Source organism: Periophthalmus magnuspinnatus, chromosome 22 (genome assembly GCF_009829125.3).
Source record: "Periophthalmus magnuspinnatus isolate fPerMag1 chromosome 22, fPerMag1.2.pri, whole genome shotgun sequence".
Taxonomy (NCBI): Eukaryota; Metazoa; Chordata; class Actinopteri; order Gobiiformes; family Gobiidae; genus Periophthalmus; species Periophthalmus magnuspinnatus.
In genome coordinates, this window is record NC_047147.1 from 24,591,150 (window position 1) to 24,614,722 (window position 23,573).

General features: G+C 44.8%; 1 protein-coding gene across 1 annotated transcript in view; it reads right to left on the reverse strand.

The window, feature by feature from the left end:
• Positions 1-643: 643 nt before the first annotated feature.
• Positions 644-23,573, reverse strand: part of LOC117390139 (A-kinase anchor protein 6) — a 56,566-nt gene continuing 33,636 nt past the window's right edge. Inside the window, exon 13 of the mRNA XM_055230941.1 lies at positions 644-721. Within this exon, the coding sequence (XP_055086916.1) occupies positions 644-721 (78 nt within the window). The remainder of the gene's footprint in view (positions 722-23,573) is intronic.

Here is a 23,573-nt window from a genome sequence, read left to right on the forward strand (position 1 = left end):
GGTAGAGAGAAGAGGAGGTGAAAGAGAGAATGTAAATACTGTGAGGTCAAACTGCAGACTCTGGACTAACACTTGTAGAGACAGAAGAGCCATCACACTGTAAAAAATGAATCCATCGCTCGCCCATAAACTCTGTGCTGGCAGTTTCATGTCGAGGCTTTAACGAGTCTTATTCATCGTTAGACCTGTTCCAAGATATTCACACTATTTAGAACAAAATGCCAGTACAATAGGAAATTGACAAATTTGACATAGACCTGGTTTAATCCCTGTTAAATCCTGGTTTAGTCCTGGTTTTGTGCTGATTTAGTCCTTGTTTAGACCTAATTTAGATGCTTCAAATGTATTTTAGAACATGTTGGATTAGTAGCACTGAATTCCTGTTGTGATCCGTGTTGTGAGCCTGTGTCATCCCGGAGCCTTAAATAAACCGAGTGATTCGGCTGTCACTGTTTTAATGAACGGCTCTGCTCACACCTGCGCAGGTGTTATAGTGCCATCTGCTGCCCCGTCCCCGAGCTCTGATTGGCCCGCTCCGCCTCAGCCCTAACCTCTGATTGGTCGGTGAGAGGATAACGAGGCGATAAAGCGTGTGTAGATGAGTGTGGGTTTATGGGCGCGCTCTGGAGGTTTTTGCCCCGGTTCAGAGCTGCTTTTGTGGGCTGTGTTCTCCGCAGAGACACAGCAGACCCCCGGGGGGCAGTGTGGCAGATGTGAGCGGCTGTAAAACACCAGAGTGACACAAACTGAAGGAATCCGGGCTCCTAACGACAAGAGTTTGTCCTTAGACATGTCCTCTGTGCTTTGGGTCGGAAATGTCTGGTTTACATACAAATACGACCAGGTTCGAGAGCAGGTCTTATCCCAGTCTGTCCTAGTTGTGACTCCGTGTGTGATTATAAAAGCATTTCTCATTCACTTTTACACGGGGTTTAACACTGCATGATTTACCACGATTTTAAGACATCCCTAATTATTCCTCAACTCACACAATTGCAATTGAATCTCATACAAAGCTGTACGGAGCGACGGTCGTATTATACTCTGACCTCACACTGCACAAGGGACATGAGCCAGAGGATTAAAAATTGTTCCATGACAAAAATTTCCTTCAAAATCAACCCAAAAATCTCACAGCGCAAGACCAAATGTACACACTCTTTGTTGCCTTCACTCTAGAACCAAAACAACTCCAATACAGCACTGTTAAATATAAAAAACTGCACAGGCCCTTATTCCCACATGTTTACTGCTGTGGAGTCTAATTGAGAGTAATTGTGTTTGTGTATCTGCGCCCCCTGCTGGATAATCACAGGATCTCATGCTGTTGTTTTTGGACTAAACTGATGTCATTGTCTAATAAAGATGCATGCATTTTTAATCAGCGTAGAATCATTAAAACTCTCAGAAACTGGGATGTGCGTGTGATGCATAAGACCTGGTTTATCCACAGTGGTCCAGATAATCCCATTAAACCAGTCTTTACCCGGTAGATTTAGGGTTTGTACCACATTTTGTACATATTGATATCAGTCTGGTCCCTTCTGTTATGTCTCAGATTTGTTTATATCAGTGACGCATGTGAAACAAAGGAGCTCATTGGTCACTCATCATTTTGAACAAAATCTCTCACGTCAGAGTTCAGTGCTTTGCTCATTGATTCTGCAAAAATCCGCCATGATTTTCAGTCTCCTGGGATTTTTTTTTTTTTTCCCCAATCCCAACAGAACATGCGTGTCCCTGATTGGACCGTTTGACCTGGGAGTTCATCAATGACCAGACTCACATATTCAGAAAATTATTAGAGAAATGTGTGGATTAAAGGAAGGAAATGACTTCAAAAAAATGCTGCCTTTGTGATTGGCTGATTGCGTCCAGTCAAATTGGAATTTCAATTTGACTGTGATTAATTTTGTAGCCCTACAATGAACTATAGAAATAATGATTTGACTGGTGGATTAAAAAAAAATACCAATGGCTTATGAACTACTAAAATAATCGTTAATTACAGGGTTATGGTAGTAGTTGTAGTAGTAGTAATGGTAAATGTTCACTTTTTACATAGTGCTTTTCCACCGTCTAGTCATACATTCACGTACACATTCACAGTACTAGTAGCAGTTGTAGCAGCAGTAGTAGTAGTAGTAGTATTAGAAGCAGCAGTAGTATTAGTAGAAAGGTACAGAATAACTCCATGTTCATTCAGCGGATGTCATACTGAACTGCTTTGAGAATCAAGATAGTGCAGCTATTTATTTAGATGTGCTTTTTCACTAAAGCTTCATTACGGAACATCTGGTGTAAAAGATGCAGAACAATGCCCCAGCGTGTGTGTCGTTCCCCTGTAAACATTGATGTTTGTGGCACTTGTTGATAATGAAACCGAACCTGTTCTTTGTCTGCTGTTTGTCTGTACGACGCCTCCCGCTGAGGCACATTCACACACACATGTTGGTTTTAAATTCAGATTTGATTTCATGCATAATTAGTTCAACCATCGCTGACGCCGCACGCTGGGAATCCAAACATACAAACGGAAACGTCTACATGGAGAAGAGAGGAGAGGGAGAGGGGGAGAAGAGGAGGACAGGGAAGTGTACACGGAAAAAAGGGATAAGAGAGGCAGGGGAGGAGAGAGGGAGAGGAAGTCTACGTGGAAAAGAGGAGGAGAGAGGACGAGAGAGGGAGGTGCTAGGCTAACGCGGCTAAAGCTAAATCAAGTAACAGCAATTAACAGACGATTATACAGTTGAGCGCTTATGGATTTTGAAAGTAACTCCCTTTTTCAGGATACAGCGGCTACTGATACAAATCATGTATTTTCTTTAGGCCCGGTTTAGTTCTGAGTTAGTCCTGGTTTAGTTCTGAGTTAGTCCTGGTTTAGTTCTGAGTTAGTCCTGGTTTAGTTCTGAGTTAGTCCTCGCTTAGTTCTGATTTAGTTCTTGTTCAGGTTTGTTTTAGTCCCATTTAGTCCTGTTCAGTCCTGATACTCCTACTTTAGTCCTGTTTCAGCCCTGGCTTAGTCTTGTTTCAGTCCTGTTTCAGCCCTGGTTCAGTCCTGTTTCAGCCTTGGTTCAGTTTGGTTTCATTCCTGTTTCAGCCCTCGTTCATTTCTGTTTCACTCCTGTTTCAGTTCTGTTTCACTCTTGTTTCAGCCCTGTTTCAGTTCTGTTTCAGTCCTGTTTCAGCCCTGGTTCAGTTTGGTTTCATTCCTGTTTCAGCCCTGATTCAGTTCGGTTTCACTCCTGTTTCAGTCCTGCTTCAGCCCTGGTTCAGGTCTGTTTCACTCCTGTTTCAGCCCTGATTCAGTTCGGTTTCACTCCTGTTTCAGTCCTGCTTCAGCCCTGGTTCAGGTCTGTTTCACTCCTGTTTCAGTCCTGATTCAGTTCGGTTTCACTCCTGTTTCAGTCCTGCTTCAGCCCTGGTTCAGGTCTGTTTCACTCCTGTTTCAGTCCTGTTTCAGCCCTGATTCAGTTCTGTTTCAGTCCTGTTTCAGCCCTGGTTCAGGTCTGTTTCACTCCTGTTTCAGCCCCGGTTCAGTTCAGTATTCACTCTTGTTTCAGCCCTGGTTCAGTTTGGTTTCACTCCTGTTTCAGCCATGGTTCAGTTTGGTTTCACTCCTGTTTCAGCCATGGTTCAGATCTGTTTCACTCCTGTTTCAGTCCTGCTTCAGCCCTGTTTCAGTTGCACATGATTTAGTTCTGGTATTACATTGTTTCATCGTATTTTTGTCAGTTCAACCCTGATTGCATTTACCACATAAACTTATACTTTTGCCTGTTTCATTTCTTCCCTTCAAACTCTTCTTGAATAAACCTTTGATATGAGATATTAAAATCAAATGTAAAGTTATAGGTTTAAACTCATAATTTATACATAGCCCATAAATAAATCATTGTACAAATCTTTCCTTTTTCTCCGTAGCTGTTGTGCGAGTATGTTATAGTTGATTGCCTGAGTGTGTTGTTCAAGAGCACAAGGTCAGGCATGTCTCTGTTCCATATTTAATAGTGAACGGTGTGGAGCCGGAGCATCTTTGTGTCAGTCTGAGTTTGGCTCGTCTCTCTGCGTTTTAATGACTTCTGCACACAACTCATCTATCATCATATTTCACACAATCTATTACTGACAACACTGCCCGCCGCACAGCGCTCCCTCCTTCTCTCCCTCTCTCTATCTCTCTCCGTCTCTTTATCGCACCACCCCTCTCTCCCTCTCTCCCATATCGCCCTTTCTTCTCTCTTTCCCTCTCTTTCTCCTCTTACTGCTTCCTCTCCCCTCCCCTTTCCTTCTTTTTCTCTACCCCTTCTCTCCTCTCCCTCTTCCTCTACTTCCAATTCTTCTCCTCTCCTCCTCCCTTCCTCTCTCTCACCCTTCCTCCTCCAGCTTCCTTTCCTCTTCCCCTTCTTTCCCTCTCTCTCTCTTTCTACCCCACCCCCGTCTCTCTCTTCTTTCTCTTCTCCCTGTCTCTGCGCGCTCCCTCTCTCTTTCTTTCTCTCTCTCTCTCTCTCTCTCCCCCCTCTTTCTTTCTCTCCCTCCCCCTCTCTCTCCCATAGTGCTAGCGTCGCGGTCAAAGTCGGAATAATTGTCAATGAATATTTAACAAGATGGAGGAGATGAGAGGAGGAGCAGAGAGCTGTGGTCATTGGGGCGTACAGGCACTGGATTAGCAGACGCCATGATGAAGTGCACAATAAATACTAAATAAACAACTCCGCACATATATATACTGTTACACGCCGCCGCCATTTTGTGCCCGTCGTATCTGATCCGAGGGGTTTAGCACTGCGGCGTTTGAAACTGAGAATGTCACCGCTCCTGAGGTTTATCAGCGCAGCCTCTCGTCAGATGGGAGAGAAATCCAACGTCTCCTCACATGCATTAAAAAGGTTGCCAGATTGACGCCCGCTACAGCGTCTTGTTGTCGTCGGGCAAGGCACTTCTTTGATGCTTAGAGCTGTTGGGATAATGTCAGAAATGTTGAAGAAAGTGGCTGTCAATCTGTATCAAAAGCACCACACAAATGACAAATGAAAGTGTTTTGCCAAAGGACACAACAATATGGACAGGCTGACAACTTTACGGCCCTAGTCCTGTTTTAGACACAGGGTGCATTTACACATGTCTTGGTTTGGTCCTGGTTTGATTCCAGTTTAGTCCAGATGTAGACTTGGTTTAGTCCTGATCTAGTCCTGGTTTAGTCCTGTCTGCAACCAAAGTTTGAATTGTTTAGTCCAGTTCTGGTTTAGTCTTGGCTTAGTCCTGTTCCTGTCCTGGTTTCATGACAGAACTGGTTAAGTCCTTGCCTGGTTCTGTTTTAGTTTTGTTAGGCCCTCATTCAGTCCGGTTTTAGTCCTGATTCAGTCCTGGTGTACTCCTGGTTTGGTCCTGGTTTAGTCCTGGTTCAGTCTTGGTTTTGTCCTGGGTCAGTCCTGGTTTAGTCCTACATTAGTCCTGGTTTAGTCCTGGTTTAGTCCTGGGTCAGACCTGGTTCAGTCCTGGTTTAGTCCTGGTTTAGTCCTGGTTTAGTCCTGGTTCAGTCCTGGTTCAGTCCTGGTTCAATCTTGGTTTTGTCCTGGGTCAGTCCTGGTTCAGACCTGGTTCAGTCCTGGGTCAGACCTGGTTCAGACCTGGTTTAGTCCTGGTTTAGTCCTGGTTTAGTCCTGGTTCAGTTCTGGTTCAGTCCTGGTTCAGTCCTGGGTCAGACCTGGGTCAGACCTGGTTCAGACCTGGTTCAGTCCTGATTGTATGTTGTATTTTGGTCCTGGTCAGTAGTCCTGTTTCAGTATAGTTCTTGTTTAGACCTCATTTGGTCCTGTTTCTTTTTAGTTTCAGCACTGGTTAACTTCTTGTTGAGTTCTGTTTCAGTCCTGGTTTAGTCTTGTTTTAATCCTGGGTTAGTACTGGTTTAGTCCTGTTTCAGTCTTGGTTCAGTCCTCATTCAGTCCTGGATAAATTTTGGCCCTAGTTTATTTTTTTAACTGTCACTTCTTTAAATCCGTCGTCTCTATAATGAAGTTCCTCTCTGCGCTTGAGCGTCGGCCATTTTGTGCCTGTTCTTTTGTTTTGGATGAGCTGGACCGGACAGAGACGAGGAGGTCATGAAATAGTAATTATGACCACGGGCACTAATTTAGACTCTACTGTGAGCTGTGTTAAATATTCAGACAGAACATGTGAAGGTTACAGGTTCACCGCCTGCTGCCAACGTGCCTCTGAGCAACGCAGACAGAACTGAGTCACAGAAAGGGAGTTTGGGCTGGTTAAGAGTTCATTTTCACATATTTTTAGTTGTGACTTTGTTTTGGTTTAGTTTGGCATGTAGTCCTGGTTTAATCCCTGGTTCGGTCCAGGATTAGTCCCAGTTTCAAACTGAGTCCTGGTTTATTTGTTGGTTTAGTTCTAGCTAAGACATATAGTGTAGGCCTATATACTATTCCTGATTTAGTCCAGGTTCCCATCGGGGTCAGTCCTGGTTCAGTCCTGGGTTCAGTCCTAGTTCAGTCCTGGTTTAGTTCTGGTTTAGTTCTGGTTCATTCTTGGGTCAGGCCTGGTTCAGTCCTAGTTTAGTCTTGGTTTAGTCCTGGGTCAGTCCTGGTTTTGTCCTGGGTCAGGCCTGGTTTTGTCCTGGGTCAGGCCTGGTTTAGTCCTGGGTCTGTCCTGATTCAGGCCTGGGTCGGGCCTGGTTCAGTCCTGGTTCAGGCCTGGGTCGGGCCTGGGTCAGGCCTGGTTTAGTCCTGGGTCTGTCCTGATTCAGGCCTGGGTCGGGCCTGGTTCAGTCCTGGTTCAGGCCTGGGTCAGGCCTGGTTCAGTCCTGGTTTTGTCCTGGTTTTATGTTGTAGCAGTGAATCTTCAAACATATGGAGCAGGAGTCATTCATCTGATCAGAGACAGGTTTACGATCCTCACTGGTCTCATTAAGTTCTGTACAAGAGTCTGTCTGATCCTGGGTTAGACCTGATTTAGACCTGGTCTAGTTTTGGTTCCAACTTGGTTTAGTCCAATTTTATTTCTGGTTTAGTCCCTGATTTAGCCTCAACTTTCGTGCCTATTAAGACATTGTTTTAGTTTCTGGTTAAGTCATTATTTACTTCTGGTTCAAGATCTGTTTTCCTGGTTTAATGTCATATTTAGTCCTAGGTTTAGTGCCAGATTTAGTCCTGGTTTAGTCCCTTGTTTAATCCCATATATTGTCTTGGGCTGGGTCCTGGTTTAGTCCCTGGTTTAAAGTTATATTTAATCCTGGGTTTAGTCCTACGTTTCGTCCTGGGTTTCATTCTAGTTTAGTCCTAATTTAGTCCCTGGTTTAATCTTGTATTTAGTCCTGTTTTAGTCCTGGTTTAGTCCTGTCTTAGTCCTGGTTTAGACCGGGTTTAGTTCTGTTTTAGTCCTGGTTTAGTCCTGTTTTAGTCCTAGTTTAGTCCAGGTTAAGTCCTGTTAAATCTCATATTTATTCCTGGTTTAGGGCTGATTTACCCCTTTTTAGTATTTTGACTTGAACTTAAATAATTAATAAAACAAAAACTAAACAAAATATTTAACCTATTTATAACAACAGTAAAAAATCAACTACTTTATTTAGTTGTTTTTAAATGTAAAGTGATTTGGTCGGATTGAAACTATTAACTGGTCTGTAATGTTTAGCCTCAGAAGTTACTGTTTACATTGGAGCCCTGCTTTACATAGACGATATAAAAGTCGTATGAACTCATTTAGTGAACCGCAGATACGAAGCGGTGAGTTCTTTTAGCGGTAAACAAATAGAATAATTAGTGTTTGCACAATTAGAATTTAAATGAGCGCTTGGACATGTGGACTTTAGTTAGAGACCAGTGTTTAATTAACACCTCGTAATGTGAGAAACTCCATCAGAAACTCATTTGGTTTAAAACCGAATGGACACACAGCTCTGCTTAAAACTCAAGTCAGCTTCAGATGTCTTCAGTGTAGCGTTGTATACTAAGAAAATTTCAAACTTGATTTCGATACTGAGGAATAGAATCGATACTCAATGCCGATTCTGATGCCATGATGCTAATAAAAACACTTTCTTTAGACAATAGAGTGTGATTCATACGTCTGATTTTTGATACTTTTGACAAGCCTAGTTCAGTGATGACAAAAAACAGGGAGAGGACGAGACAAAACATGGATTTAAAATGGATACGTGTTTCTATTATATGATGCAATTTGGTCTAGGATTAGGTACAATTTCAGAGAGTTAAAATGACGTCGCTAACCCACAACCTCCTTCCTGAGAGGAGGAGACAGGATAACCACTCTGCCTCAGTAACACAGGGAGGACATGTACGTTGTAATAGCCTGTTTACGTGTGTGATATCCCTACACCGGGGTCTATTTCTTGTCGGGCGGCGGTATTCGCAGGTAGAAGTGTTGTGCATTAAAAGTCTAATGCGTGCTCCTGTCTGCCTCATTCAGTGCTGATTACCTCCAAAACAGAAAGCCATTTATTTTTCATTAGGAGCAAAACGCCGGAGCTCGTCTGAATACGCCTCTGCATATGGACCGGAATGAGCCATCTCCACAAGGACGAGGAAGACGAGGAGACTGCACTGTAAAAATATACAAATATGAGGAAGACTGCAGTGTAAAAACGCACAGCTATTAGAGAAACAAACTCGCAAAATGGACTTAGACTGACGAGTTTAGACTGATTTATGAGAGTGAGGCTTGTGTTCACGTATCCTTGGCTGGTTTCCGTATATTTTCTTTGTTCAAGTGTTTGTGGACCCATTATTCTTTGGGTTAAACGTGCATTTGACCCATCCTTTAGTGTTAAACCTGTCAGTGGATCAGATCTCGAGCTAGTCTTGGTCGGGAGTACCTTAGCTGGAGGATTTGACTTATTGTGTATGTTTTAGGTTGATCGGAGAAAAAAAACACTCAAGACACAGGTAGAACATGCAAACTCCACACACAGAAAGGCCCGAACGCCACTCAGACACCGTGGTGCATAAAACTATAGTCAGCTTGTAATTTATACCACAGAGTATGATTTTTTTCTGAATTGTTATCCGCATCTGACGAGCACCTGAATTTCCCCCTGTGGGAATGAATAATGTATGTATGTTCTGTCTATCTAAAAGAACTTAAACCGAGGTGAATATTCTGAAAGTCATTTTATCCTAGGGCTGGGCTATGTGACAAAAACATCAACCTTAATCAACCTTAATTTTTGTCGTAAAAACCAACACGCTAACCACTCTGCCACGGTAACACGGGGAGGACGCGCAAGCTCTACTAAGAGAGATGAGGAGTCTAACCCGCAACCTACCCGTGAGAGGGAGGAGACGGGGCCATACATATTTTTGCAGTGCTGCGATGGAACAATAGGGACAGCAGTAGTATCAGAGGGGCTGTATAGACTCATGTTGTGATGCAGAGCTAATTGCGCCCCTCCCCCCCGCGCTCTGAGCGATGGGCCTCACTCATTTGTATGCTAACATCAAGCCGCGCGTTGCCAGTTTGTGATCAAAGATGCTCAATCTTGTTCTTAAATAAAAGGCAACACGAGGCTCTGTAGGCTGCAATTACACCGGGATCTGGCGCCTTTTACAGTCGAGTGGGGACCTTGATACAAGCAACCAAGTGAGGACAGATTTTTATGTTCTCTAGGAAAGTAGTACAACATTTTAATAACAAGTTAAAAAAGGATTAGATTTAAACGTGTTGACATAATATTTAGACTGCCTCTGTCTGACCCTCACCTCTGCGCTGTCTGACCTAGGGTTGGCAAAAGTATCAAAAATCACATACTAATTGATACTAAAACTAGTATTGAAACTATATACTAATTTCTCGCAGACACACACATATAACACACATGTGAATAGAAAAACAAAGTACTTCCATTTAATGTTGAAGATCACATTCTGTTGTCTAAAGAAAGTGATTTTTATTATCAGAATCAGTATTAAGTATCACGTCTATACCTTAGTATCGAAATGAGTTTGATATTTTTGTACTGTGACAACAATAGTCCGACTACCCATATATTCACTTCCTCTGCTCCCGTCTGTTCTGCTCCTGTCTGTTCTCCTCCCGTCTGTTCTGCCCCTGTCTGTTCTGCTCCCGTCTGTTCTCCTCCCGTCTGTTCTGCTCCCGTCTGTTCTGCTCCCGTCTGTTCTCCTCCCGTCTGTTCTGCTCCCGTCTGTTCTCCTCCCGTCTGTTCTGTCCGTCTGTTCTGTCCGTCTGTTCTGCCCGTCTGTTCTTCTCCCGTCTGTTCTGCCCCTGTCTGTTCTCCACCCGTCTGTTCTGCCCCCGTCTGTTCTCTTCCTGTCTGTTCTGCTCCCGTCTGTTCTCCTCCCGTCTGTTCTCCTCCCGTCTGTTCTCCTCCCGTCTGTTCTCCTCCAGTCTGTTCTGCTTCACTAACTTTTATTCTAAACTTTAAACCAAAATTTGAAACACCTCTCCCTCACCATCTCTCGTTGTCATTCCTCCTGTTTAACCAGACGACAGCTCCCGTCTCCTCCGCTTCACAAATTCACTTTTACGTGGCGTAATTAAATATTTGAAAAATATCAGGAGGAGAAAATTAAAAGAGAAAAAGCAGGGTGCTACCTGTGCTATCACTTTACAGTGCGCGGCGCGTGCTAACGTCAGAGCACCGCGGGCAGAGACAGTCCCCTTTACAAACGCACTCACAAATTACATTTTGGAGAGCTCTGCCATGCTAATACCTGCAGCAGACACGTTCATTATTTCTTATTGGGATGGGCGCGACGGTTTGCATATTTCATTTAGCACTGCGGAGGAGGAGGAGAGGGGGAGGAGAGGAGGAGAGGGAGAAGGAGAGGAGGAGAGGGGAGGAGGAGGAGTACATTTTAAATGTAGAAAATGTCTGTGCGTTGACCCAAAGTAAGAGTTTAAAAAGTTGCAGTGTGTTAGCGTGTTTGCTAGCAGTGGTGAGGAGCTAAAAGGCTAAAGGAACGCATCACAGACAGGTTTGTTTAAAAGAAACTATCAATTATAATATCATTTAGACTGAGTGGATCTGACAGAAACAGGTTTAAAAAGCTTTACGGGTCAGATCCTCTCAAACGGCTGCATGCAGAACAGTTAGAAACAACAGTCCTGATTTTGTATTTATTTTACTGTGGTTCATTTCACCGTTTCATATTCAGATCATATTAGAAAAGCCAAAAGTTCACCTGGTTTTAAGTTTGATGAGTTTTACTTCAAAATGTTGATAGAAAAACATATTATTGTGAAGGATATTGTGATGTTGCATATATTTAGCTATTACTTAACCCATAATTTGGAACATTCTCCATGGAGATAAATGACCTTTATGCCAAACTGTGAAAGATTTCCATGGACACAAAGAAGAGCAGGTCCAAATAAGAGTCCGGTTTGTTGAGATGCACATGTTTTTTTTATGTTTTTCAATGCAACACAACCAAAATTTAGCTAAAAAGTTACATGGTGGAGCTTTAAAGTGGAACTATACACTTAAACCGTACCCACAGCCACAGTCCAAACAAAGACATGAGCAGCACGTGACGATACCAACAAATCATTCAGAAAATCAGTCAAGTTCTGAAATGCAGTAAAGTTTGGAGCCACTTCCTGAAGCTCATCAGTATGAAGCTCCAGACGTGAGCTTCATGAGCACATGTGGGTTGGACTTTTTAACTTTCCCATCAGATTTTTACATTTACATTTGACATTTTTCCTGCATATTTTTCCCCAAACTTTCATGTGAGCGACAAACCAAGATGGCGCCCGGAGCTCCGTTTATCGCTCGAAAATGACCCCGAAATCTACTGCTAAACCTGGGATTTACCACGGCCCGCGAACGCACCACCTAATTTATGTAAAGCATCGGATCGGTGTATCAAAACTCAGGCAGGAGTCCAGGAACGCGCCGCTAAATCGATTTCAAAGAGCCACAAACCTGAGGCGCAGTATTCAAATGACAGGATCACATCTGTACAGTTGTGCTGAGGAGGTCCTGCAGCAAAAACCTGGTTTAGACCTGGTTCAGACCTGGTTAGGATTCTGAGCAGGGACTACGAGGAGGGCTGAGCAGACTGGTAACGAGTGAGACAACATAAAGTTTAGGAAAAAGTACTAATTTGTTTCAAAATATTTGCAGAGAAGTTTGATTTACTTAAACTTTTAGGCCCAAAATTGAATCTGGTTTAGTTCAGTGTCTCTGGGTTAATCCTGTGGACCAGCTCTGAGCAAGGGCCTTGGTCGGGAGTACCTTGCTGGAGGATTATGGAGCATGTTTTGGATTGAAAAGGCATATGAAACCCACTCAGACACAGGGAGAAGATGCAAACTCCACACATAAGAGTCTCACATGGTCTGGGAATGAAAACCAGAAGCTTCTTATCTCCCACTTACTCTCTCTCCGTCACTCTCAATCTTCCATGCCCTCCATCTTTATCCCTTTCTCTTCCTCTACCTTTCCCTCTCCTCGTTTTCCTCTTTCCCTCCCTTTTTTCCACCCTCTCCCTCCCTTCATCCCCTCTCTCTCCGTCTCTCTGTATTTAACCGTAGCCCTGGGGCCACATGTGTCTTGTCTCGTAGGTGATAACAGTCACACAGGGACCTCCATGTTTCTCCGCTCCAAATGAACTGCTCATCTCTCCTCTACTTCTACTCTTCTCTCTTCTGTCCTCTCCATGTCTCCTCTAATCCCCTTCTCTCCTCCTGTCCTTGTCTCTTCTTCTCCTCCTCCTCCTCTCTTCCTCCACTCTCCTCTCATTCACCCACAGACATCACTACGCGCGAGTCTTTAAATAAATCAGGGCCTAAACGGTGAAGTAAAATTCAAATGAACCTAAACAACGAGCAGACGCTTGTTCAAACATAATGTGCAGAGGGGAACGGGGGGATTCCATGGGAGTATTTTCAATATTGTTTCACTTCAAAATGGCCGCTCCACTGAGAAAAGTGACAAGATGGTTACAAAGAAGAAACAAGGTAATTCTGCTGTGCTTTTTCCAAGTGTGTAGGACTGGTCGTCAATGAAAATAACACATTGTGAAAGAGTAAGAAGGAGAGTTGCTGTTTTATTTTCTTGCTGTTCTTGGACTGTGCGTTTCAACACTGTAATTTCCCCCATTGTGGATCGACTAAAGGTTTTCTCATTTCATTTTAAATGTATGTAAGACATGTGACACTGCTGCACAGGTGTTACTGTATGTCCAAAGTATTTTGAATTACACCTCTCCCCCTTATCTCCAGAGGTGTGAGTGGCTCCTCTCTCGCTCTCACTCCTCCATCGTTCATTCTGTCTCTATCCCCCCCCCCTCCTCTCCTCTTTCCCTTTGGGTATGAGTGTCCCCTCTGTCTCTCTCCCTCTCGTCTCTTCTCTCCTTTGGGTGTAAGTGCCCCTTCTCTCTTTCCCCTTCTCATCTACTCTCTCCTTTGGGTGTGAGAATCTCCTCTCTCTCTCTCCCTCCTCTCCTCCTCTCCTGTAAGTGTCTTTTCTCTTTCTCTCCCTCCTCTCCTCCTCCTCCTCTCCTGTAGGTGTGAGTGTCTCCTCCTCTCTCTCTCCTCCTCCCCTCCTCTCCCCCTCGCCTGTAAGTGTAAGTGTCTCTTCTCTCTCTCTCCCTCCTCTCCTCCTCCTCTTCTCTCCTCCTCTCCTCCTCTCCTGTAGGTGTGAGTATCTCCTCTCCCCCTCCTCTTCTCCTCTCCTGTAGGTGTGAGTGTCTCCTCCTCTCTCTCCTCCTCTCCTGTAGGTGTGAGTGTCTCCTCCTCTCTCTCCTCCTCCTCCTCCTCTCCTGTAGGTGTGAGTGTCTCCTCCTCTCCTCATCCTCTCCTGTAGGTGTGAGTGTCTCCTCCTCTCCTCCTCCTCTCCTGTAGGTGTGAGTATCTCCTCTCCTCCTCCTCTCCTGTAGGTGTGAGTGTCTCCTCCTCTCTCTCCTCTCTCTCTTCCTCCTCTCCTGTAGGTGAGTGTCTCCTCCTCTCTCTCAACCTCTCCTGTAGGTGTGAGTGTCTCCTCCTCTCTCTCCTCCTCCCCTCCTCTAATCCTCCTCTCCTGTAGGTGTCAGTGTCTCCTCCTCTCTCTCCTCCTCTCTCTCCTCCTCCTCTCCTGTAGATGTGAGTGTCTCCTCCTCTCTCTCCTCTCTCTCTTCCTCCTCTCCTGTAGGTGAGTGTCTCCTCCTCTCTCTCAACCTCTCCTGTAGGTGTGAGTGTCTCCTCCTCTCTCTCCTCCTCCCCTCCTCTAATCCTCCTCTCCTGTAGGTGTCAGTGTCTCCTCCTCTCCTCCTCCTCCTCTCCTGTAGGTGTGAGTGTCTCCTCTGTCATAAAGTGTCAGACTGATCCCTGTAATCTTTAATAAAGCTGTGAATGTGCTGCAGCTCAGTGGACTTCACGGCTCCTCCCCCAACAGAACCAAACCTAAAGATCAATGTATACAGTGTAGAGCACTTTAGAATGAACGCACAACAAAACAGGACGCACACAAACAACAAAACAGGACGCACACAAACAACAAAACAGGACGCACACAAACAACAAAACAGGACGCACACAAACAACAAAACAGGACGCACACAAACAACAAAACAGGACGCACACAAACAACAAAACAGGACACACACAAACAACAAAACAGGACACACAAACAACTGATTTAGTCCTGGTTTAGTTCTGGTTTAGTCCTGGTTTAGTCCTGGTTTAGTCCTGGTTTAGTCCTGGTTTAGTTCTGGTTTAGTTCTGGTTTAGTCCTGGTTTAGTCCTGGTTTAGTCCTGGTTTAGTCCTGGTTTAGTTCTGGTTTAGTCCTGGTTTAGTCCTGGTTTAGTCCTGGTTTAGTCCTGGTTTATCTGTTGTGTGTAAATGTAGACTAATAGTATCAGACACAGATTAAACTGATGCTTTCAATCAAGTCATTAACAATAAATATCAACTTCAATTACGGCACAAGTTAGAGCTGCTTCCCTCCTCTCTCACCATCCCTCTATTCTCTCCCCTCTTTCCCCCTCTTCCCCTCCCTCTCTCTCCCTCTCCTCTTCTTGTCTCCTTCTCTGTCCTCCTCTCTTGTTCCTCTTGTTGTAATCCCTGCCTGTCTCCCTCTAGCTCTCATCTCCCTGTCCTCTTGTCTTCTCTCATTGTAATCCCTCTCTCCTCTCTGCATCCCTTCTCTGCTCTCGCCCTCTCTCTCCTCTCTTGTTGTAATCCCTCTCTCCTCTCTCTGTCCCCTCTCTCCTCTCTGCTCTCTCCCTCTCTCCGTCCCCTCTCCACTGTCTTCCTCTATCTTCTCTCTTGTTGTAATCCCTCTCTTCTCTCTCCATCCCCTCTCCTCTGCTCTCTCCCTCTCTCTCCTGTCTCGTTGTAATCCCTCTCTTCTCTCTCTGTCCCCTCTTCCCCTCTCTCTCTCTCCTCTCTTGTTGTAATCCCTGTCTTGTCTCCGCTCTCTCTCTCTCCTCTCTCCGTCCTTTCTCCACTCTTGTTGTAATCCCTGTCTCGTCTCTGTTCTCTCTCTCTCCTCTCTCTGTCCTCTTTCCGCTCTATCTCCTCTCTTGTTGTATTCCCTCTCTTCTCTCTCCGTCCCCTCTCCTCCGCTCTCTTCCTCTCTCGTTGTAATCCCTCTCTTCTCTCTCCGTCCCCTCTCTCCCCTGTCTCATTGTAATCCCTCTCTTCTCTCTCTGTCCCCTCTTCCCCTCTCTCTCTCCTCTCTTGTTGTAATCCCTGTCTTGTCTCCGCTCTCTCTCCTCTCTCCGTCCTTTCTCCACTCTTGTTGTAATCGCTCTCTTCTATCTCCGTCCCCTCTCCTCCGCTCTCTCTCTCTCCTCTCTTGTTGTAATCCCTCTCTCCGTCCCCTCTCCACTGCTCTCTCTCCTCTCTCGTGGTAATCCCTGTCTCCTCTCCCCTCTCTCTCCTCTCTCGTTGTAATCCCTGTCTCCTCTCCCCTCTCTCCCTCTCTCTCCTCTCTCGTTGTAATACCCGGCTCCTCTCCGCTCTCTCCTTCTCTCCTCTCTCGTTGTAATCCCTGTCTCCTCTCCGCTCTCTTCCTCTCTCTCGTGGTCATCCCTGTCTCCTCTCCGCGCTCTCCTTCTCTCCTCTCTCGTTGTAATACCCGGCTCCTCTCCGCTCTCTTCCTCTCTCTCCTCTCTCGTGGTCATCCCTGTCTCCTCTCCCCTCTCTCTCCTCTCTCGTTGTAATCCCTGTCTCCTCTCCGCTCTCTTCCTCTCTCTCCTGTCTCGTGGTAATCCCTCTCTCCTCTCTCCGTCCCCTCTTCACTCTCTCCCTCTCTCCTCTTTGTAGAGAATCTTGGGCTCGTGTTGTTGTAATCCCTGCTCAGACTGTGATATTTCCTGACATTTACATGGATCTACTTCACACAAAGACATACACACAGGATCACTACTGAGAAGGACAGAAGAGAGGAAAGAGGAGAGGGAGGACTGAAGAGGGAGAAGCAGGAGGAGAGAGAGGAGAGGGGGGGAAATAGTAGAGATAGTATAGAAGAGAGGGAGGAGAGGGAGAGAGCGGAGAGGAGAAGAAAAATGAGGAGAGAGGAGGAAACAGGATCACTGCTGAGGAGGACAGAGAAGAGGGAGGAAAGAGAGGGGAGAGAGGAGAGTTAGGAGGGGGGGAGAAGAAGGGGAAGAGAGGAGAGAGGAGGAGACATGATCATTGGTGAGAAGGACAGAAGAGAGGAAAGAGGAGAGGGAGGACTGAAGAGGGAGAAGCAGGAGGAGAGAGAGGAGAGGGGAGGAGACATAGATAGTATAGAAGAGAGGGAGGAGAGAAGAGGAGAAGAGAGGGAGAGGAGGAGAGAAATAGAAGAGGGGGAGAAGAAGGGGGAGAGGGGAGGAAAATGAGGAGAGAGATAGGAGAGGGGGAGAAGAGGGGGAAAAGGAGGAGAGAGGAGGAGACATGATCACTGGTGAGGAGGACAGAGAAGAGGGAGGAAAGAGAGGGGAGAGAGATGGGGGGGAGAAGAAGGGGACGAGAGGGGGAAAAGGAGGAGAGCGGAGGAGACATGATCACTGGTGAGAAAGACAGAAAAGGGAAGGAGGAGCGAGCGAAGAGGAGAAAGGGAAAGAGGAAAAAGGGCTGAAAAGTAGAGAAGAGAGAGAAGAGGAGAGGAGAGGAAGGAGAGATGATCTAATTCACTCTTGGGAAAGAAGAGGAGAAGAGGGAGAAGGGGAGTAAGAGGAGGAGAGTCAAGGAGGGAGAGAGAGGGGGAGAGAGAGGCGAAGGAGGAGAGAAGAGAGATGGGGGAGAAAAGAAGAGACACACAGCGAGAGGAGGATTGTGGGTTAGACTCCTAATCTCTCTTGAGTGGAGTATGCATGTTCTCCCTGTGTGGCTGTGGCAGAGTGGTTATCCTGCCTCCGCCTTCTCACCAGGAGGTTGTGGGTTAGACTCCTTGTGTGTCTGAGTGGAGTATGCATGTTCTCCCTGTGTGGCTGTGGCAGAGTGGTTATCCTGTCTCCGCCCTCTCACCAGGAGGTTGTGGGTTAGACTCCTTGTGTGTCTGAGTGGAGTATGCATGTTCTCCCTGTGTGGCTGTGGCAGAGTGGTTATCCTGACTTGATATTTGAAACTTCTTTGTAAAACACTGGGGACTAACTAGCTCACTAATAGATTCAAAATCTGAACAAACCTAATTAGTCATTCTAAAATGTGTAACCCTAATTACCAGTTTTAGTCTTTCTCATATTTTTAAGTGTAAACATGATAATTGATAGCTGTATTCATAATAAGGAATAAATTATGTAAAAAACGGGAGCTTTTGTTTAGACAGAGCCTGTGTGTGTCAGATTTGTGTGGAATTGGTGTGGTCCAAATTACCATAACCTTGACTAAAGGGCAGAAGAAAGGGCGAAATGGAATGAATTGATCAAATTATGGCTTCTCGTACAATATTTATAACAGCTCTGTGCCGTCTTCATTACCAGAGATTAAATACCGCCGCGTATCAATAATTCAGAGGCTTAATCTTAATTTTCTCTGCAATTAACGCGGACAGCTAGCACCAAACTGGCTAACGGTTCACACGCCCTCTATAACCAATATGTATACAGCTAGTCATGTATGCTCCAGTACATGTATGACTATGAGTATCCAGTGGCTTTATTTGCAGTAATTCATGTTTTTATAATGCAAAGTACAACAGTCTGTTTATTTCTATACAGGAGAATCTATATTTAACAAATGGAATGCTGCGAAATATAAAATCACTATTGGTTTTATATTTAACATGATGTTTAATAGCTCCAGGCGAGTTTATATTATTTATACGTTTTTGTGATGCTGCTTTCGCAAAATGTTACTAATGAGAATATGCTAATGCAAAGGAGAGGTAATACTGACTAATTGGAGGCTCTAAAGATGTCGGGAGATGTGTAGATTTGTGAAAGAAGAGAAAAGAGAAGAAGAGGAGAGGGTCAGATGGAGCAGAGGATGTAGAAAAGAGGGTCAGATGGAGCAGAGGATGAAGAGGAGAGGGTCAGATGGAGCAGAGGATGAAGAGGAGAGGGTCAGATGGAGCAGAGGATGAAGAGGAGAGGGTCAGATGGAGCAGAGGATGGAGAAAAGAGGGTCAGATGGAGCAGAGGATGGAGAAAAGAGGGTCAGATGGAGCAGAGGATGAAGAGGAGAGGGTTAGATGGAGCAGAGGATGGAGAAAAGAGGGTCAGATGGAGCAGAGGATGAAGAAAAGAGGGTCAGATGGAGCAGAGGATGGAGAAAAGAGGGTCAGATGGAGCAAAGGATGTAGAGGAGAGGGTCAGATGGAGCAGGGGATGGAGAAAAGAGGGTCGGATGGAGCAGAGGATGAAGAGGAGAGGGTCAGATGGAGCAGAGGATGAAGAGGAGAGGGTCAGGTGGAGCAGAGGATGAAGAAAAGAGGGTCAGATGGGGCAGAGGATGAAGAGGAGAGGGTCAGATGGAGCAGAGAATGAAGAGGAGAGGGTCAGATGGAGCAGAGGATGAAGAGGAGAGGGTCAGATGGAGCAGAGGATGAAGAGGAGAGGGTCAGATGTGCAGTGTGGATCCTGGAGGACTGTAAGAGCTGATCTGGTCAGATGTTTCAAACATTTGACATGCTTTCTGTCCTACAGTGGAGTCAGTGTAAACAGGTGAGTTTGCTTTATTTGAAATGAGGCTGAATGTAAAGGCTGTCTCCATGAAACAAACTGTTAGCAGGACAAGTGCCATGTGCAAGTGTGAGAATTGTATTCACATTTGAATGTGTTGGTCCCAGTCTGCAAACAAAGAGTGATATCCAGAGCTCTTGAAGACAGAGATCACACTTTACAGCTGCTTTGGCTTAGTGTTTTTGTGCAGCACCAAATAGTATCAGTTATCAGTATTTATACTCTCTGTGTCCCCAACAGAGACCACAGCTTCACACTGTCCAGCTCCAAACAGAATCTGTGCTCTCTCTGTGCTCACTGTGTGCTCTCTGTGCTCACTCTGCTCCCTCTGTGCTCTGTCTGTGCTCTTTTTGTGTTCTCTGTGCTCTTTTTGTGTTCTGTCTGTGCCTTTTTTGTGTTCTTTGTGTTCTGTCTGTGCTCTTTTTGTGTTCTCTGTGCTCTCTCTGTGCTCTTTTTGTGTTCTCTGTGCTCTCTCTGTGCTCTGTCTGTGCTCTTTTTGTGTTCTCTGTGCTCTCTTTGTGTTCTCCGTGCTGTCTCTCTTCTCTCTCTGTTCCCTCTGTGTTCTATCTGTGCTTTCTCTGTGTACTCTCTGTACTCTTCCTGTGCCCTCTCTGTGTGCTCTCTGTGTCCTCTCTGTGTGCTCTCTCTGTGCTCTCTGACAGCTTACACAAGTGTGGAGACTGATCTTATTTTAGTGTAAACCTTTAAGGACATTTAATGTTGCATGTAGGCGTAGCTGTAATTGTGTAAACTGACTTAAATCATTTAAATAATAACAAACAAAGGTGCATTTCTATGTTTAGGGACCATAAGAAAACAGACGCCTTCATGATCTGATCACATTCATCAATATAAAAGTGATGTTTGTGTTGTAAAAGTCTGCACAGGGTATGAAATAAGTTTGAAAGCCTAAACCTCATTTTATTACACACAAACACTTTGCATATTATTGTTACGCACATCCAGACTCTTTTCTGTCAGTGTTGTTACAAACACAAGTCCACTGAGGGTCGTAGCTTTTATAATGATTTCATATTGAACCAAGTGTGATGAGGCTGATGCAACACAGAGCAAACTGCACACACTCAATACAGAACATGTGTTAGGAACTATATTTAAAAGCACAAGGGAAGAAAACAGCAACATAACATGGAAACTACACTCCGCAGTCACATTCTAAAGTACATACTTACTGCCAAACTAAAAGTAGGACTAAGAGAACTGATATTTATGTCCAAAATAAACACACAGAACTTAAACAACAAGTGGAGACTAGATCAAAGTTCTGCTTTTCAATCTCAGAGCCAAGTGAACATGAAACATTTATGGTGGACTCAAACTGCTATAGGTTTAATCACTGCTCCTGTCTGCTCCTCTGGCTCTGCTCCTCTGGCTCTGCTCCTCTGTCTCTGCTCCTGTCTGCTCCTCTGGCTCTGCTCCTCTGTCTCTGCTCCTGTCTGCTCCTCTGGCTCTGCTCCTCTGGCTCTGCTCCTCTGGCTCTGCTCCTCTGGCTCTGCTCCTCTGGCTCTGCTCCTCTGGCTCTGCTCCTCTAGCTCTGCTCCTCTAGCTCTGCTCCTCTGGCTCTGCTCCTCTGGGTCTGCTCCTCTGGCTCTACTCCTCTGGCTCTGCTCCTCTGGCTCTGCTCCTCTGGCTCTGCTCCTGTCTCTGTGTTTTGAGCATAAATCGTAGCAGAGTCGCGCTGACATCTGGCCGTCGTGGTGGAGGAGATAAAGGTCTAATGTGAACCATAAAAAATCCCCCAGCTCCATTTTACTGAGGGCATTATCAGCTACTGTTCTTTAATGACAATCAGATCCACGCATAATTACTGACTATGGACAACCTGCAGAGAGAGGGAGAGAGAGGAGGAGGAGAGAGGGAGAAGGGGACAGGAAGAGAGGAGAGGGGGAGGAGAAAAAGATGGGCAGGAGGAGTTATCTATCCTCTGCTCCATCTGACCTTCTCCTCTGCATTCCTCTGTTCCTCGGCTCCTCTGCTCCCCTGCATCCTCTTCCTCCTCTGCTCCCCTGCTCCTCAGCTCCTCTGCTCCCCTGCATCCTCTTCCTCCTCTGCTCTTCTGCATCCTCAGCTCCTCTGCTCCTCTGATTCTCTGCGTACAAGCATGTAACGGCCCCTCTACCAGAAAAGCTAGTCTGTTGCATAAATAATTCCATATTAAATAAACCCTGGAGGTATTTTTAAGTTAAACCACAAAGAAGGCTGAGGTGTCCGTTAAAGCGAATTACATAAATAGAATTTTTTGGTTTAACAGACCCTTTTGTGGACATTTACAACAACTATTTGAATTATTTAGGGCCATTAGAGTTTAAAACACTTTTTCTCTCAGCTCTGTGCCGACCAAACCTTCACCCGATGACCTCATTTGGTTCAATTCTCTTCAAAACTTCAAAATGTTGAACTTGTTTTCAGCCCTTTCTCTGTCTCTCCTTTTCTCTCTTTCCTTTTCTCTTCTCTCTGTCTCTCGCCGACCCTCTCCTCCCTTTTCTCTCTCTCCTTTCCTCTGTGCTTCCCTCCCTCTTTCCCCTCTCTCTTGCTATCTCCCTCCTCTTCCTCTTCTCCCTCTCTCGGTCTTTCTACCTTCCTCTCTCCCACTCTTCCTCTCTATCTCTCGTTCCTCTCTGTCCACTCCTCCATTACCTGTACCTGCTGGGTCTTTTGTTCAGATCTGCTTCAAAAACAAGTTTTCTGTGAATAATTGAACCTGAAAAATCATTGCAGAAGAATGTGAAAAATGCATGGGGAGAAATAATGCATCAGATGGCACCTTTGTTTGTTGTTTTTGGAGTTTTCCGAGTTTGGGATCAAAGCTGGAGCGTCGCACATAATGAACAGCACTGCTAATGTTCGGAGCGCCTGAGCTGCTAATGGAAGAATACAGCAAAATAGTGTGGGAGCGGGACCCAAAGGACACAATGGGGTTTAGGTCTGTAGTGTACGGGGATATGACAATGGATATTAGTGAGCGACAAAATAAAGACGATGAAATATCTGCATTTCGATGACAGAAGAACAAACCTTAAAGGTGATTTTTACTGAGGCTGAAAGATTAATCCAAATCGAAATCTCAATTTGAATGGATTCTGTTAGCAAATCTCAAGGCTGCAGAAGAAGAACCATAATTTTCTGTTAGATCTGTACAAAGACGTTCTGAAATGTGATCCTCGTATTAGTCTTTTTGTCAGTTCTTCCGGGCGAACTTTAAACAGAATTCTTGTATTAAAACATAAATCGCAAATCTCATCTCAATCCCAATTCTTGTCAGAGAAATCATAATGAGATATTTTTTCCTAAATCGTTCAGTCCTAATGACCAATGACCACTTGACCTTAACCAGGTGTGTGATAGAACTAAAATCCTGGAGGCAGTGGAGAAGCACAAAATAGATTGTAAATGAAACCAAGTTGGGTCCCATGCACGACCAGAAAAAGCATATTGAGAAACATGAACCTATCTATTGAATCCAACTCTTTATAAGGCAGTTACATAAACTTTCATTTCACAGGTTACCAAGGAAAATGCAATAAACAAACAGCACAAAGTTCAATCCAAAAACAACCAATCAGAGCCAAGAATCCCAACAATGGACCAATCACTAGCAAGCGCACAGTAGCATAGCTGATGAAAACCAGCTTTGAGCGTGTGGAGGAAATAAAACATAAAATCTCTTTATTTGAAATCTCTGGATGAAAGTCAGGAAATGGAGGCTTGAAGGAAGAGTAGAAACATCTGCACAAAACATCTGTGTTGAGGTCAAAATGTCACAGCATGGTCCTAGTTTGGTCCTGGTTTGAACCCAGTTTAGTCCTAGACTTGATTTGGTCCTGGTGTAGTCCTAGGATAGTTCAGGTAGAGTCCTGGTTTAGTTCTGGTCTAGTCTAGAGCTGCACAATTTTGGGTCAAATTGGACTTAGAATATAAAAGTAGTGGTAAAGTAATGATTTCAGAGTGCACACTGTAATCAACTACACTAAAATATGAGCTGATAAAGTAATACAAGAATCCCATGCATTTCAGAACATGTTTGTAGAGTCTAAACTACAGGGTCTATTCATTCTATGAAAAGACAGGACATAGTTTTCTTAAATAATTCAATAATTCCACCCTTTGATGTGATTAGATCATTGTGGCAAATTGTGCAGCCCTCGTCTAGTCCAAGTTTAGTCCTGGATTTAGTTTAATCGCAACATAGTCCAAACAATTTCTACATAAACAGGACACCATATTAACGGAGACATATTATGCAAAATTAGACCTAACAGGATATTGTAACAAACAAAATGCTGATTAACAGTGCAAATATATCCAAAAGTATGTTACAAATCAGCTCTAATCTTAATGTCCACTGGCTGCAACCAGGCCTGTGTGAGGGGCCAGTATATCCACTTTTTGAGGTAGTTTCACTTTTGTTTATTTATACCGAGAGAGAAGACGTTGCTCTTTGTGCCAGTTTTTGATTCATGTGGCTA